The sequence below is a fragment of the Ovis canadensis genome, chromosome 6, assembly GCF_042477335.2.
Source record: "Ovis canadensis isolate MfBH-ARS-UI-01 breed Bighorn chromosome 6, ARS-UI_OviCan_v2, whole genome shotgun sequence".
NCBI classification, from domain to species: domain Eukaryota; kingdom Metazoa; phylum Chordata; class Mammalia; order Artiodactyla; family Bovidae; genus Ovis; species Ovis canadensis.
Genome location: NC_091250.1, coordinates 121,292,302 through 121,309,162, shown reverse-complemented (window position 1 = coordinate 121,309,162; position 16,861 = coordinate 121,292,302). Strand labels below are relative to the sequence as shown.

The window sequence follows — 16,861 nt, the reverse complement described above, 5'->3', positions numbered from 1 at the left end:
TCCCTTAAAGCCACAGCCCACATCGGGGGGTAAGGGCCACCATGGGGGGCATCTGGCAGAGAACACGGGGCGATGAGTGGAACCACGCACAGTAGCTCTAATTTCATCCCACTGTCTCCTGCTTTCGAGCTTTCATTGACAGCTGCACGAAAGTGATGTCAGTTTAAGGAACATGTAGAATCTGCTCTAACACACACACACACCACACACACGTGTAAACTGATGGCAAACATCTGTCCTTCAGGCAGCTGGTGACACCTCCCAGGGCTGTGAGAAACGCTAATTTGGGGTATAATAGAGGGGCAGCCACCTCCTGGAATCCTGCAATACCCAGGATGCATCTGGGCTTCCTCCTCTTGGTATGACGGGCTTCCCAGGTGATAAGGAACCTGCCCGCCAATGCAGGAGACGTAAGAGATGCGAGTTTTGATTCCTGGGTTGGGAAGATCCCCTGGAGGAGGGCACAGCACGCACTCCAGTATTCTTGCCTGGAGAATCCCATGGACAGAGGAGCCTGGTGGGCTACAGTCCATGGGGTTGCAAAGAGTCGGATGCAGCTGAGCGGCTTAGTGTGCACGCACCCTTGGTATGACGCAGGGGGTCCTTTGTCACCCAGCCCGTGGCCCCTCTCCTGCAGGACATGTGATGCTGCGGGCACACCAGCTGAACTCGCTGTGTCTGGGGCCTCCGGACTTTGGCACAACCTCTTTCCGTCTGAGAATAACCCTCTTTGCCGAGTTGTCTTTGGTCAGCTCCTTGTCCTTCAAGCCTAGACCCCTTTCCTGGACATCTGCCCTCCTGGGTGTGTCTGCTCCTACCTTTCCCCTCCTGGTTCTCACCCTGCACTGTAACGAGTTAACACCACTCTGCAGAGACCAGGGCCGACCCTGCTGGCCAAGCTCACTCCAAGGTGGCCGCTGTCAGGCCTCCCAGAAACATCCGCCAGCCACTGGGGAAGCTGATGACCAAGGAGGGCAGGGTCAGGGGGCCCAAGGTGCTTTTCTACCTTAAAAAAAAAAGTCTTATGATTGCCTTGGACCAAAGATGAATATAATCCAGGCTGGGTGCATTATTGTTTATTCATTATTTTTTATTTTCTGTTTTTTTAAAAAAACAAAAGTTAAAACCATTTTCTGGGGTCACTAAAAGCATTGTGGGCCCCAGCACTGGGTTTCTGCACCCGATAAAGTCATCGACCCTGAAAGAAAGGCCCCGTCTTTGAGGAAACACCCTTCCACCAGCCAAGGGACTCCCTGGCCTCCATCCCTGGCCTGCAGCCCACCCCAGAGAGGACACCTTGGGTGCTGCCCATCCACCTGGGTCTCAGAGCCACCTGGGGTCCTGCCTCCTTCCCATGCACCATCATTTCTATAGTAAAACCCAGGCAGACAGTGCCTCCACAGGCTGCATTTATGTTGTTTGATGTGTAGACACTCTGGCTTGGCTCCAGGTCCCCAAGGGTTGCCCTGTGACTCCTCACTGGGGGACAGGCCACCTGCACCCGCTCACTCATTGTTCGCTGAGTTTGGGAGGCTCCTCTGTCTGCCTGGTGCTTGGGTTTCAGCCTTCCCTGCAGGGGCTCGGTCTGTGGAAGTGGATGGGCTTGAAAGGAGGTGAATTTGTTTCCTGGGGAGGCTGTGACAAGGACCGGCAGCTGAGAGGCTGGTAGCCACGCATATCTGGAGGCCAGAAGTCCTGAGTCAGCCCTCCTGGCTGCGCTTCCTCTGGGGTGCAGTCTCCTTGCCTCCGCAGCCCCTGGAGCTGTGCTGCTCACATTCCTTGCCCTTCAGCCCCTTGTCCGTCTCCATAGCCTGCAGCACAGCCTCTCCAGTGTCCCATTGCCTTCTCGTCTGTAGCCGAATCTCTCGGTCTCCCTCTCGGAAGTTCACTTGCCTGTGACTCCACTCCTGGAAAGTCCAGGAGAATCTTCTGTCTCAAGATCCTTGACTTGATCCCACCTGCAGAGTCCCTTCGTGCATGTGAAGTGGAAGTGTGGAAGTGCTAGTCACCCCCAGATGTGCCCCTAGAGGAGGGGCCTTCCTTGCCTCTTCTGGGCCTGGGGGGCGGGGACCGGGGCTTGCCAGCCGTCCTTGGCTTGTGGCTGCACCACCTCCATCCTCCGTCTTCATGTGGCCGCCTCCCTGAGCGTGTGCCTCTGTGTCCAACGGTCCCCTTTTCACGACCCAGTCATCCTGGATTAGGGCTCACGCAAATGACCTCAATTAATGTAATCACACCTGCAAGGACCCCTATTCTAAATAAGGTCACATTCACAAGTACCTGGCTTAGGAGGGCACAGTTCAGCCTTGACAGGGGCCCAGCACGTGGGGCTGGCCACGTGCTCTCAAGCCCTTGAGCGCTTACCGTCTTGGTAAACCTGTCAAAGCGTGGGGCCTTGTTCCCTGCTTCAGAGGAGAGATGCACAGGGGACCTGCTGTCACGCAGGTGGTGGGTGGCAGAGCCGGGTCCAGTTCTGAGCCAGGTGGGGATCTTCCCAGAGAGGCCCATGGTTCTCTTCTTGGTCATTGGTGACCACGGGGTGGGCACCATGCCCAAGTAGTGAAATGTGAACTGAGTTGTGAAATGTGAACTGGAGTAGTGAAACGTGAACCTTTATTGCTGCCCCCACCCGCCCCATACGGTGCTTCCCAGGTCTGAGCAGATTCTGGGGCCCAGGAGAGGTTCAGGGTTCACAGAGGCATGGCGGGGGTGGGGGGTGCGGAGTGAGACAGCCTATGGGTGTGGGAGGCTTTGCCATGCCCCACGCCTCCTGCTTCCCTTGTAGCTCAGTCAGTAAAGAATCTCTCTGCAGTGCAGGAGACACGGGTTCGATCCCTGGGTCGGGACCATCCCCTGGAGACAGGAATGACAACCCACTCCAGTATTCTTGCCTGGAGAATCCCATGGCCAGAGGAGCCTGGCGGGCTACAGTCTATGGGGTCACCAGAGTTGGACACGACTTAGCGACTGAACCACCACCACGCCCCCTGCTGACGCTCCGGGGATTTATCCCTTTGCCCTCTTCATTGGCTGCTTCGGGGACTGTGGTGTTTTCATTTAGTGCTGAGAGCACCTTGGCCATCGAGCCCAGGAATCCTGGGTGAAAGGTCCAGGCGTCCTCTTTCCTCGGAGGAGAGCCCTTAGGAGGTGCTTCCCCACGGCCCCGCGGAGAAGGGGTTATTTTTACACCTAAACAGATGGGGTGCTGTGAACCAGACTCCATGTGGCTTCCAATCCAAGGGACAGGATTCAGAATGTGTGTCTTTCCAAGACTTATCATCATCTTCTTTTTTTTTTTTAAAAAAAATTGAGATGTAATTGACATAGAGCATATTAGTTTCAAGTGTGCAACAGACTGATTCAATATTTGTGTGTATTGAGAAATGATCACACTCTAAGTCTAGTTAGCGTCTGTCACCACACACAGCGAAACATTTTTGCCCTTGTGATGAGAACTTATAAGAACGCCTGTCTCAGCAACTTTCAGATATGCACCGTAGTGTTTTTAACTACAGTCACTGTACTGTATACCACATCCTCTTGACTTCATTTTGGTTCAGTTCAGTTGCTCAGTTGTGTCCGACTCTTTGTGATCCCATGGACTGCAGCACGCCAGGCTTCCTGTCCATCACCAACTCCCGTAGCTTACTCAAACTCATGTCCATCGAGTCGGTGATGCCATCCAACCATCTCATCCTCTGTCGTCCCCTTCTCCTCCTGCTTTCAATCTTTCCCAGCATCAGGGTCTTTTCCAGTGAGTCAGTTCTTCACATCAGGTAGCCAAAGTATTGGAGTTTCAGTTTCAGCATCAGTCCTTCCAATGAATATTCAGGACTGATTTCCTTTAGGATTGACTAGTTTGATCTCCTTGCAGTCCAAGGGACTCTCAAGAGTCTTCTCTAACACCACTGTTCAAAAGCATCAATTCTTTGGTTCTCAGCTTTCTTTATGGTCCAACTCCCACATGCGTACATGACTGCTGGAAAAACCATAGCTTTGACTGGACAGACCTTTCAGCAGAGTAATGTCTCTGCTTTTTAATATGCTGTCTAGGTTGACTTATCTATCTTTAATTGAAAGTTTGTATCTTTTGACCTCCTTCATCCATTTCTCCCACCCCAGCCCCCTGCCTCTGGCACCACTAGTCTGTTCTCTGTATCTTTGAGGTCAGTTTTTTTCCTGTTTGTTTTTTAAGATTCCACACTTAAGTGAGTTCAGAGCACTGTTTGTCTTTCTTGGTCTGACCTATTTCACTTAGCGTAAGGCCCTCAGGGTTTACCCGTGTTGTTGCAGATGGCGAGATTTCCTTCTTTGTGCGGCTGAATTATACTTCATTGAATACATATGCCACGTCTTTATCCATTCACCCATCAATGGACACTTCGGTTGCTTCTGTACCTTGGCTGTTGTAAACAATGCAGCAGTAGACATGGGTACAGATGTCTTTCCAAGCAAGTATCTCCATTTCCCTCAGATAAATACCCAGAAGCAGGATTGCTGGACCATATGATAGCCCTATTTTTAATTTTTTGAGGACTCTCCATACTTTTTCCATAATGGCTGCACCAGTTGACATTCCCACTAATAGTGTAGGAGAGTTCCCTTTTTCCCGTGTCCTTGCCAACCATTATTTCCTGTCTTTTTGAAAATTGCCATTTTAATAGGTGGGCGGTGATATCTCATTGTGATTTTGATTTGCATTTTCCTGACGAGCGATGTTGAGCACTTTCTCATTTACCTGTTGGCCATCTGTATGTCTTCCTTGGAAAAATGCCTATTCAGTTCCTCTACCCATTTTTGTTGGATTGTTTGGCTTTTGGCTCTAGAGTCATATGAGTTTTTATATATTTTGTATATTAGCCCCTTATCAGATACATGATTTACAGACATTTCCTCCCTTTTAGTAGGTTGCTTCTTAGTTTTGTTGATGGTTTCCTTTGCTGCACAGAAGCGTTTTAGTTTGATGTTGTCCCACTTGTTTATTTTTGCCTTTGTTGCTTTTGCTTTGTGGGCCAAATGCAACAAATCATTGCCAAGACCAACGTCAAGGGCTTATCACCTATGCTTTTTTCCTAAGAAAACTCACGTTCAAGATTTTAATCCATCTTGGGTTAATGTTTGTATATGGTATTAGGTAGTGGTTGAATTTTATTCTTTTGCTCAAGGCTCTCCAGTTTCTCTTCTTTATTGAAGAGACTGTCCTTCCCCATTTTATATTCTTGGCTCCATTGTCATAAATTAATTGATCATATATGTGTGGGTTTATTTCTGGGCTCTCTTTGCTGTCTATTGGTCTATTTGTTTCTGTGCCAATACCATACTGTTTTGATTACTATAACTTTGTAATATTGTTTGAAACCAGGGAGCATGATACCTCCAGCTTTGTTGTTCTTTCTCAAGATTGCTTTATTTATTTGGAGGCTTTTGTGGTTCCATACAAACTTGAGGATTGTTTGTTCCATTTCTGTGAAAAATGGAATTAGAATTGTGATAGGGATTGTATTGAATCTGTAGGTTTCTTTGGGTAGTGATAGTATGGACATATTAACAATATTAATTCTTCTGATGCATGAGAACAGAATCTTTCCATTTATTTGTATCTTCAGTTTCTTTTATCAATGTCGTTTTTAGTGTGTAGACCTTTCACCTCCTTTGTTAAATTTATTCTTGGATATTTTATTCTTTGGGATGCAATTATAAGTGGGATTGTTTTCTTAACTCTTCTGATAGTTCATTTACTAGTGTATAGAAATGCAAAAGATTTTTGTATGTTGATTTTTTATTCTCCAACTTTAATTTGTTGATAACTTCTAACAATTATTTGGTGGAGTCTTTAGGGCTTTCCATAGAAAATTTGTCATTTGCAAATAGCAACAGTTTTACTTCTTCCTTTTTTAATTTGGATGCCTGTTTTTTTTCCTTGCCTAATTGCTCTGGCTAGGATTTGTAATACTATGTTGAATAAAATTAGCAAGAGTGGGCATCCTTTTCTGTTACTGATCTTGGAGTTTAAGTTTTCAGTGTTTCACCATTTGAGTATGCTATTAGCTTGGGCTTATCATATTTGGCCTTTATTATGTATGTTCCCTCTATACCCACTTTATTGAGAATTTTTATCATGAATACATGTTAAATTTTGTCAAATGCTTTTTATGCATCTATTGGGATGGTCATATAATTTTTATCCTTCCCTTGGTTAATGTGATATATCACATCTGCGGATGTCGAACCATCCTTGCAACCATGGGATAAATTCCACTTGATCGTGGTGTATGTAGTTAACGTGTAGTTGAATTCAGTGGGGTGATATTTTATGGAGAACAGTCTAACAACGCTTGTTAACCTGTTGTATGCCATAGACCTTTTGGAAAAATTTCAAGTGCTCCAAAAGAGAATATAAAGGGTTACGGAGGACAGTTACTTTAGATACAGCTCTCCCTACGGACAACCCTGCTGTTCTAGACTGTGGGAAGAGCTGCCCTCGCTGCTCCCAGGGGCCGCCAGCAGGTAGCCGGGTCCCAGGCGGGGCAGATTTGGGTGAGCAGTAGCCAGGTGGATGTGGGGAGGAGGGCTCAGGGAGGATCAGACATCGGGCCTGGGTGGGGGGCTGTGTGTCTGGCCTGAGAGCCCAGCTCCGCATCTGCTGGCCGCGGTGGCAGCTGCAGCAGCAGTAGCAAACGCCTCCTTCCGGAGTACCCACTGTGTCCAGTTCTGTCCTCTCATCATTGCACTGAGTCAGTCCTCCACCGTCCCACCAGCCCTGGGTGTGGGTCCTCCCACTGCTATTGGCTGGCAGGAGCCTGGGCCCAGAGGAGCTGGGTGACTTACCCAGGGTCTGGCCGCCCCTCCCGGGCACTGTAGGCAGGCTGGGTTGCCGCTCCTGTTGGAAAGCCCTGTACATGCCCCATTGCTGCCTCTGCTGACACATGTCCCAGGGCCACTGCGCCCACCTCTTCCCACCTCCTTCATCATCCAGCTCCATGCTCGGCCGCCTCCGCTGTCCCCCTAGGCTGCCCTCCTGAGCCAGGTGGTCTCGTCCTTGCCTGTGTGTAGCTGCCACCAGGATCCCCGATGGCACCTTCCCTGTGGCTACTTTGGGTCCCGAGGCAGCCATGGCTCCACCCTGTGTTGGAGGTGGGGACTCGTGGCTGGGGCCCGCATGGCCAGTGGCCAGGGTGGCCGTGTGGGGTGAAGGGAGAAAGCAGTGGGTCTGGGCCGGGGACCTGGGCACGGCTCCTGGTCACACCTCCTGACCTGACATACAGTGCCTTTGCATGCCCTTTCTGCCCAGGATGGACGCTCGCCCTGCCCAGCGGCTCCCTGGCCTCCAGGGTGTGCCTTTGAGGTCCAGAGGCAGCATCATTTTGTCTCCCGATCCCTAGACCCTGCAGCAGGGGACGTCTCATCACCTGGCCCAGTCTGCTCAGGGACTGTCACGTGTCCACCTGCAGACATCCCTGGGCCCATCCCGCGGTCCGGCCAAGCTGCGCTGGGTGCTCCACAGATGGCGGTGCAAAAAGCCAAGTCCCATGCTTATGGGGACCACCCTCCAGGGAGGGGCAGGCTCTCCCTGAATACTCTTGTCCAGGGTGGAGGTGATGGGGGCCCTGGAGGGTCTGCCCTGCTCAGCTGGTCCCAGCTCAGGGGTGGGGTTGGCATCTGGGACTCAGGGGCATCTGTGAGACAGCTGATTAGCCAGTGACTGGTGCATCACCAGGGTGACTGGCAGTGTCAGAAGGGCAGCTGCACCCACAGCTCCATGGCATGTCCAGCGTCCCTGAGGCCCAGTCATAGGTGTACCCAGGCTGTCTATACTGGGCCCAGAATACAACAAGTGGCCAGTTTACAAAGAAGGTGATACGTGGATGTGACAAAAAATGAACATGGTACAGAAATTGTCCAGTGTGGAGAGGCTGTGCTGACCTTCATCCCCAGAGGCCTCCTGCGTCCGTGTTCTATGCCTTCCAGACACAGCGCCTGTGTGCCCTGGCGTGGGCTCGTGTGTGTGCATCTGTGTGTATGTGTCTGTGTATGTGTCTGTGTGTGTGTCTGTGTATATGCTACTGTGTGTGTGTCCATGTCTGTGTGCATGTTACTGTGTGTGTGCCCATTTCTGTGTATATGTTACTCTGTGTGTATGTCCATGTCTGTGTGTATGTTACTGTATGTGTATGTTACTCTGTGTCAATGTGTTACTGTGTGTGTCTGTGTGTTTGTTACTGTGTGTATGTCCATGTCTGTATGTGTACGTGTCTATGTGCATATTACTGTGTGTGTGTCTCTTTGTTACTGTGTGTGTATGTGTCAGTGGGCTTCCCTAGTAAAGAGTCCACCTGCAACGCAGGAGATCCTGGTTTGATTCCTGGGTTAGGAAGATCCCCTGGAGAAGGGATAGGCTACCCGCTCCAATTTTCTTGGGCTTCCCTGGTGGCTCAGACAGTAAAGAATCCACCTGCAATGCGGGAGACCCGGGTCTGATCCCTGGGTCAGGAAGATCCTCTGGAGGAGGGCATTGCAACCCACTCCAATATTCTTGCCTGGAGGATCCCATGGACAGAGAAGCCTGTTGGGCTACAGTCCATGGGGTTGCAAAGAGCTGGACACAACTGAGTGACTAAGCATAGCACATGTGTATGTTTATTACTGTGTGTGTATATCTGTGTGTATGTGTCTGTCTGTTTCTGTGTGTATCTGTTTGTATGTTTCTCTGTATGTATCTCTATATATGTTTCTCGCTGTGTATCTGTGTGTATGTATGTTTCTCTCTGTGTGTGTATCTGTGTATGTGTCTGTATGTTTCTGTGTGTCTCTCTGTGTGTATGTTTCTCTATGTGTCTGTATGTTTCTGTGTGTCTGTCTGTTTCTCTGTGTATGTGTATGTATGTTTCTATATGTGTCTCTGTGTCTGCATGTTTCTCTGTGTATGTGTGGGTATGTTTCTCTATGTGTCTGTATGTTTCTCTGTGTATCTCTGTGTATGTATGTTTCTCTGTGTATCTGTGTATGTATGTTTCTCTATGTGTCTGTATGTTTCTGTGTGTATCTGTGTGTCTGTTTCTCTGTGTATGTGTATGTATGTTTCTATATGTGTCTCTGTATGTTTCTCTGTGTATGTGTGTTTCTCTATGTGTCTGTATGTTTCTCCGTGTCTGTATGTATGTTACTGTGTATGTATGTATGTGTCTGTATGTTTCTGTGTGTCTCTGTGTATGTATGTTTCTCTATGTGTCTGTATGTTTCTGTGTGTGTCTGTTTCTCTGTGTACGTGTATGTATGTTTCTATATGTGTCTCTGTGTCTGCATGTTTCTCTGTGTATGTGTGTGTATGTTTCTCTATGTGTCTGTATGTTTCTCTGTGTATCTCTGTGTATGTATGTTTCTCTGTGTATCTCTGTGTATGTATGTTTCTCTGTGTATCTCTGTATGTATGTTTCTCTATGTGTATGTATGTTTCTCTGTGTGTCTGTGTTTCTCTGTGTATGTGTATGTATGTTTCTATGTGTGTCTCTGTGTCTGCATGTTTCTCTGTGTATGTGTGTGTATGTTTCTCTATGTGTATGTATGTTTCTCTGTGTATCTCTGTGTCTGTATGTTTCTCTGTGTATCTCTGTGTGTGTATGTTTCTCTATGTGTATGTATGTTTCTCTGTGTGTCTGTGTCTGTATGTTTCTCTGTGTATGTGTATGTATGTTTCTATATGTGTCTCTGTGTCTGCATGTTTCTCTGTGTATGTGTGTGTATGTTTCTCTATGTGTATGTTTCTCTGTGTATCTATGTGTATGTATGTTTCTCTGTGTATCTCTATGTATGTATGTTTCTCTGTGTATCTCTGTGTCTGTATGTTTCTCTGTGTATCTCTGTGTCTGTATGTTTCTCTGTGTATCTCTGTGTGTGTATGTTTCTCTATGTGTATGTATGTTTCTCTGTGTGTCTGTGTCTGTATGTTTCTCTGTGTATGTGCATGTATGTTTCTATGTGTGTCTCTGTGTGTCTGTAGGTTTCCATGTGTGTCTGTGTGTGTTATTGTGCACACGCACTACCTCATCAGCGGCCCTCATCCCCGGCCCCCTGCTGCCCACAGGTGTCCGTGCTGGTCCTCTTTGCCCTGGCCTTCCTCACCTGTGTCGTCTTCCTGGTCGTCTACAAGGTGTACAAGTATGACCGCGCCTGCCCTGACGGCTTCGTCCTCAAGGTAAGCCCCCAGCCCCTGGGGCCCCCAGTGTGTTTGCATCTTACCCCCCTGCTTTAGTCGCGGCTCCCAAGGGATGGGCCTAGAGTGGTGGGAGCTCCCGGTGGGGGCCCTGCGGGCAGGGCATGGAGTGCGGTGGGGATGTGGGGTGAGCCTCCTGCCCGGCAGGCCCAGTGCAGCCCCTGGGGGTCTAGTGAGGGAGGGAGGGACATCCGTGGAAGTGGAGGTCCTGGGAGAGGAAGACCTGCACTGCCACGCGGGGGTCGGGAGCCTAGCCCCCCTTAATGCACGTCCCTGCTCTGCCCACCGCAAAACACAGCTGGTCTCTCTTTGGACAGACGCGATGCTCGCTTTGCTGAGCTGTGTGACGCCTCTTTCTGCAGAGGCTGCACGGAAAAGCAGACGCAGGAGACTGCAGGACTAAAGGGAGAACAAGGGTGGGGCTGGGGTGAGGGGACACGCAGGAGGTGGTAACGCGCACTGGCCGCGGGCTTGCTCCCGAGTCCCCCACAGTCGGATCTGGGCCCTGTTTGGTTCTGAACTTCCTGGAGCCAGTATGAGGAAGACCCCGTGGGTTCCAGGACTTGGTGCTGCTGGAATGAGGCAGGACCCGGTACTGAGCAGGGGCTGACCCAGCCTGGTCGCCACCGTCACTAGGCGCCCTTGCTTTGGCCGATGCTAATGTGAGGGCCGCTGGGCTCTTGTATGTGCTCCTCCTCTCACAGCTCCAGAGCTCCTGACATTCTGTGCCCACCACGTGGGAGGTCTGTGAGGGCGCCCTGCAGGTCCCTAGGGAAGGACTCCAGGCTGGCGAAGCCCCCCTGCCCCTTCCACCAGCCCCTGTGCACACTCTGGGTGGGGCCCAGGCTGGAGGAGTTGATGGTTTGTTTGTAGGCTCAGAAGATGCTGGGGTTTAAAGGAGGCGGATCCAGAGGGCTGGGGTCCAGCAGGGCAGAGCCAGGTGGGTCGGTGGGGTGGTGGGTAGCTCCCAGGTACCTGCTGGCTGGTCCATTCATGGCCCACCTGGTGGGGCAGCCAGCCGTGGCTAGACTAGAGTGTCGACCAGAGACCCCCGGGGGATGGGGGAAGTGATGGGACAGTCACTCGGGTGGCTGTGGATTCTGTGGGTTGGAAGGGAGTGACAGGGGGCCAGTGAGATGGCCCAGGAGGCTAGTAGAGGGGAGCAGGGGAGAGATGGGGGACTGGACAGGTTGGGGTTCTGAGGATGGAGCAGGAGTGACTCTGGGAGGCAGGGGCAGCAGGGCAGGAGGGGCGGACCCGGGGGTCATGGAGGAGCCAGGGTGACATGGGAGCTGTGCCCTGATGGAACCTGGGTGCGCGGAGCACGGCTTCCTGGGGACCAGCGCCCTCGTCCAGGTGGACTGCTCACACATATCTGTGGCCACAGCCCCCCTTGGGGCTTCCTTCTGGCTCATTCTCTGTGACCCCGAGTGCAGAAGAGGGCGGGTCCGAGCTATTTTCTCCATCTTGCATGGCCGGGTTCTGCTAGATTCGCTGGTCCAGGTGGGGTTGGGGAGATGAGGGCCAGTCCGTGGGCTCACCGCAGCACTGGACGGGGCAAGCGTGTGCCCGTTTAATAGATACTGTAGGTTGATGCTGGGGCTCAGCTAGCCTTGGGGATTTAGAGCCCCAGGGAGATTGTTCTGAATCTTCATCCGCTGGGACTTGGCAGTCTCCCCTGGCATCTGAGGGGTGGTGTTTTTCCTGGAGAAGGGGAGCCTGGAGGGCCAGGGAGCTGCTGACCTGTTTCCACTGCCCTCGGGCTACGGCTGGAGCAAGGAAGGTGTGAGTGTGTCTCCTTCCTCCCTTTCTGTGTGTTCATGCATATGATCAAATGCCACCACCCAACAGTTTACAAGGGGCTTTTAACTCAGATTTTTGATGCTCCCAGAAACCCTGTAGGGTAGGTCTCATTAGACCCCATTATACCAACAGGAAATTGAGCTCAGACATGTCCGTGGTACCCAAGGTTACGCCCTGCCCTTCATTCATTACTCAGTGCATTTGAAGGGCCCCCTTCTGTGTGCGTGGTGGGGTGCTGGGTGTGCTATGGGGCAGATAGGCAGTGCTGGGTGCCTGCCCTTGAGCTCCCGTTCTAGCAGCAAGCCAGCAGACAGATGCCCAGACAATGTGCATGCTGCCAAGAGTTAGGAAACAAGGAATACAGGGTGACTGAGCATCTGTGGCCACCTCTTCCAGTAAGACCACAGGGCTTGTCTGGCAGGGATCTAAATGAGGAGGGGGCATTGGTGTGGACCAGCTGTGGGCAATGCTTGTGCTGGGGGACAGAGTGGCCTGGGCCCCCAGGGAAGGGCTGATGGGCACAGGTGCCCAACTTCTGGGATGCGTGGAGGGGCGGGGACCAGCCCCTTGCTGAGGCTGGCCCCAAACTGAGGAGTGTCACAGGAGATTTCAAAGGGCAGATGTGCACTGCAGAGGACCCTAGGTTTCTGGCTTTTTTAAAAAAATCATGAAGTCAGCGTACGAGCACTATAGAAAGAGGAAGAGATAGGGAAGCTACCTGATAAAGAATTCCGAATAATGACAGTGAAAATGATCTAAAATCTTGAAATCAAAATGGAATCACAGATAAATAACCTGGAGACAAGGGTTGAGAAGATGCAAGAAAGGTTTAACAAGGACCTAGAAGAAATAAAAAAGAGCCAATATATAATGAATAATGCAATAAATGAGATAAAAAACACTCTGGAGGCAACAAATAGTAGAATAATTGAGGCAGAAGATAGGATTAGTGAAGTAGAAGATAGAATTGTAGAAATAAATGAAGCAGAGAGGAAAAAAGAAAAACGAATTAAAAGAAATGAGGACAATCTCAGAGACCTCCAGGACAATACTAAATGCTCCAACATTCAAATCATAGGAGTCCCAGAAGAAGAAGACAAAAAGAAAGATCATGAGAAAATACTTGAGGAGATAATAGTTGAAAACTTCCCTAAAATGGGGAAGGAAATAATCACCCAAGTCCAAGAAACCCAGAGAGTCCCAAACAGGATAAACCCAAGGAGAAACACCCCAAGACACATATTAATCAAATTAACAAAGATCAAACACAAAGAACAAATATTAAAAGCAGCAAGGGAAAAACAACAAATAACACACAAGGGGATTCCCATAAGGATAACAGCTGATCTTTCAATAGAAACTCTTCAGGCCAGGAGGGAATGGCAAGACATACTTAAAGTGATGAAAGAAAATAACCTATAGCCCAGATTACTGTACCCAGCAAGGATCTCATTCAAATATGAAGGAGAAATCAAAAGCTTTACAGATAAATATAATGGGAACCGCCCCAGACCCCCATGAGGTGTTTACGCTTGGGCGTTCCTTGTACACTTCCTCTCGGGGAGCCTCCATGTGAGGTTTAATAGCTGACCAGGGCTGTTGGGACACTTTTCCTGGGCCCCCTCACCCATCTGGTTGTCGTTTCATGTTTAGAGGCTCCATGACCTCCCCACACTCACCCCTGACAGACACGTGGCTCTGCTAGGGTCTCTCTGGCCCAAGAGGGCCAGGTCACAGCTTCCTGGGAGCCCTGGCCCTGGCCCCATCCCACTCCCATGTGGCTCCCACGTGCCCCCCAGGGTCTTGCCTGCCACCGGCTCGCCCCCTTCCCGCCCCTGTGGCGCCTTCTGAGCATCCCTGTCTTGCTGCCTTGCTGTGTTGGCGGCAGCAGGACCGTCTCGTTTTCTTTGGCCTGGGCACCTGGAGAAGCAGGAGTACCTTGTCCTGTTTGGAGGCCCATCTCAGCCTGGAACAAAGTCACTCGCTGCCCACCAGGTGCTGGAGACTTCAGAAGGTTGCGGCCAGACCCTGTGCTGGTGGCGTGGACAGAGTGGAGGCGAGGTGGCAGTGCAGGTGGGGGCGGAGGATGGCTGCTGGCTCTCTGGATGGGGGCCAGTTCACCTGCAGCCTGGCCTGGGAGTGAACAAATGGTTCACCCCTGCAAAGCGTCCCTGCTCCAAGACACCCAGGTGTAGCTGGAGGTCAGGACACCGGTGAGAGGTCAAGACATCAGAATCTGCCTGCAATGTAGGAGACCCAGGTTTGGTCCTTGGGTTGGGAAGGTCCCCTGGAGGAGGGCATGGCAACCCACTCCAGTATTCTTGCCTGGAGAATCCCATGGACAGAGGAGCCTGTACAGTCCATGGAGTTGCAAACAGTCAGACATGACTGGGCAACTAATGCTATACACAATGAGCACAGCTGTTCTGATAAAAGTTTTGGGCTTCCCTGATAGCTCAGTTGGTCAAGAATCCGCCTGCAATGCAGGAGACCTGGGTTCGATCCTTGGGTTGGGAAGGTCCCCTGGAGGAAGGCATGGCAACCCACTCCAGTATGCTCGCCTGGAGAATCCCATGGACGGAGGAGCCTGTACAGTCCATGGAGTTGCACAGTCAGACACGACTGAGCAACTAATACACACAGTGAGCCCAGCTGTTCTGGTAAACTTGTAGGGCTTCCCTGATAACTCAGTTGGTCTAGAATCTGCCTGCAATGCAGGAGACCCCAGTTCGATCCCTGGGTTGGGAAGATCCCCTAGAGAAGGGATAGGCTACCCACTCCAGTATTCCTGGGCTTCCTTTGTGGCTCAGCTGGCAAAGAATCTGCCTACAATGTGGGAGATTTGGGTTCAGTCCCTGGGTTGGGAAGATCCCCTGGAGAAGGGAAAGGCTACCCACTCCACTATTCTGGCCTAGAGAATTCCATGGACCATATAGTCCGTGGGGTCGCGGACTCAGACACGACTCAGACACAGAGCGATGTTCACTTCACTGCACTCCATCTTCACTAAACCAGCAACAGTGAGTCTCGCATCTCTGAGGCGAGGCAGTAGCTACAGCAGCCGCAGCAGGGAAAACACCCATGGAGGCTGCCTGGGCCTCACAGGGTCCTGGCTGGGGAAGAGGTGGCTGGATCTGCTGTCAGAGTCAACTTATTTACACAGCTCCACCAGACCCCAGAGCTCTCTAGACCCCCTGCCCCCAACCACGTCCCATCCTTCACCCCCAGCCCTCTTCCCAGACCAGGAGTGATGAAGCTGCAGCTTGGCAGTTGCAGCTGGACCAGGTGTGGTGCCCTCCCTCTGCCGAGAGCCCATGCCCACCCCTTCTTAGTGTAGGCGGCAGAGAGGAGGCCTTGGGACAGGCATGGGGCTGCAGGCCCGGGCTCGGCAGGTCTGTGGATCCCCAGTGCCTGGCCCAGAACTGGCGTGGTGGCTCTGCACCCTATGGGCAGCCTGCACCATGGGAGAGCCCCCGACCCTTGGGCTGACACGCCGCTTCGCAGACAAGGTTGGTGTCCTCTGTAAGAACCGTTCAACGTGGAGAGGGAGCCCCGGGTCACGCTCCTTCAGGCTTCTAAATGGGCTCAAATGGGAGCCTTTCTAAGACCCGGATGTGGTCCCTTTCCCCCCACAAATCACTTGTTGAGCCCTCTATGACTGCTCCTGACACCAGGCAGTGGTCCTGCACAGTGGGAAGGCCTCCGGGTCCTGAGGGTGGCGTGACCGCCTGGTGCCCAGAGAGGGCCTCGTGAAGGCTGTGGCATTCGCCAGGTTCCCGTGGTTCTGGCTATAGGAGCAGCTCCTCCCGCCAAGCCCTGTAGACAGAGCACCACCATCCCCACCTCTGAGGCAGCCGCGGGCCCAGCGGGGACCAGGCCAATGGGCTGCTGGGGCCCGATGAATGCTGGCGGAACGTGAGGCTGCCGAGGGTACAGCCCTGCCCTGGTGCCCTGGGGACCTCGCTGCCTTGTTTCTCATTGTTCTGCCTTTGGGCAGAGTGTTCACCGTCGGCGGCTTTGCGGGTAGAGTCCAGAGTGCTCTGAGCAGAGGCCCTGGGCTGGAGCTGGCTTCTCACCCAGGTGGGTCTTGCTGGCCACATCTATGAAATGGCACTAACGGATCCCAGCTCATGGGGAGATCCTGTGCCCACAGGGTGCTTGGCCGCTTGCTCAGAAGGAACCAGTTTGGTGGCCAGGCCGAGGTCTGGTGATGGGCCTTGGGTCTGTAGGATAGACCCCCCCAAAGAACAGCCCCTTAACAGGGAGGCAGAGCTAACCTGCCTTTAGCTTCTGGAGGCTGAGGAAGCCTGCGTTGGGCAGGGACGAGGCTCTCAGAGGAGGTTCCCCTTGTGTGTCCCCGGATGGCGCTCACGTCCACCGGGAGCAGCTGCCACCTGCCATGCAGGGGACCATCGGAGATCCATTGTGGTCTCCACGCTGGGCCCATGCAGGGAGGCACAGGAGCGCTTTGAACAGCTGGGGTCTTGCTGGGTGGGCCCTAGGGGATCCCGCTGGTGCGCTTGCCCGTGAGTTGGTTGAGGTTGAGACGCTACTTCAGGGTTATCTGACCGCTGGATCCTGCGGGCGGGGCTGGGAATCCAGTTTAAAACTCCCTGGTGACCGTGATGTGGCCGAGTCTGGGACCCCCGTCACTTCACGCTCCCTTCACCATGTGGCAAGGAGACGGTGGCGGTGCTGTGATGCTTCTGTCGTTTGGAGACACAGATGGTGTATCCCGCCAGATGGAAGGCTCCTCCCTTGTTAAAGCCGCAGCTGGCAGGCAGTGGGGCTCCAGGAAGACCTCCTGTTCTGTCTTGGGCAGCGCTGCCAGCCCCTGGGGGTGTTGCC

The 16,861-nt window shown here is 52.0% G+C and overlaps 1 protein-coding gene across 1 annotated transcript in view; it reads left to right on the top strand.

Annotated features, from left to right (window-relative positions):
* The window catches only part of NSG1 (neuronal vesicle trafficking associated 1), a 54,979-nt gene that overhangs the window by 13,100 nt on the left and 25,018 nt on the right, over positions 1-16,861 (top strand). The window contains exon 4 of the mRNA XM_069593244.1: positions 10,082-10,192. Within this exon, the coding sequence (XP_069449345.1) occupies positions 10,082-10,192 (111 nt within the window). The remainder of the gene's footprint in view (positions 1-10,081; positions 10,193-16,861) is intronic.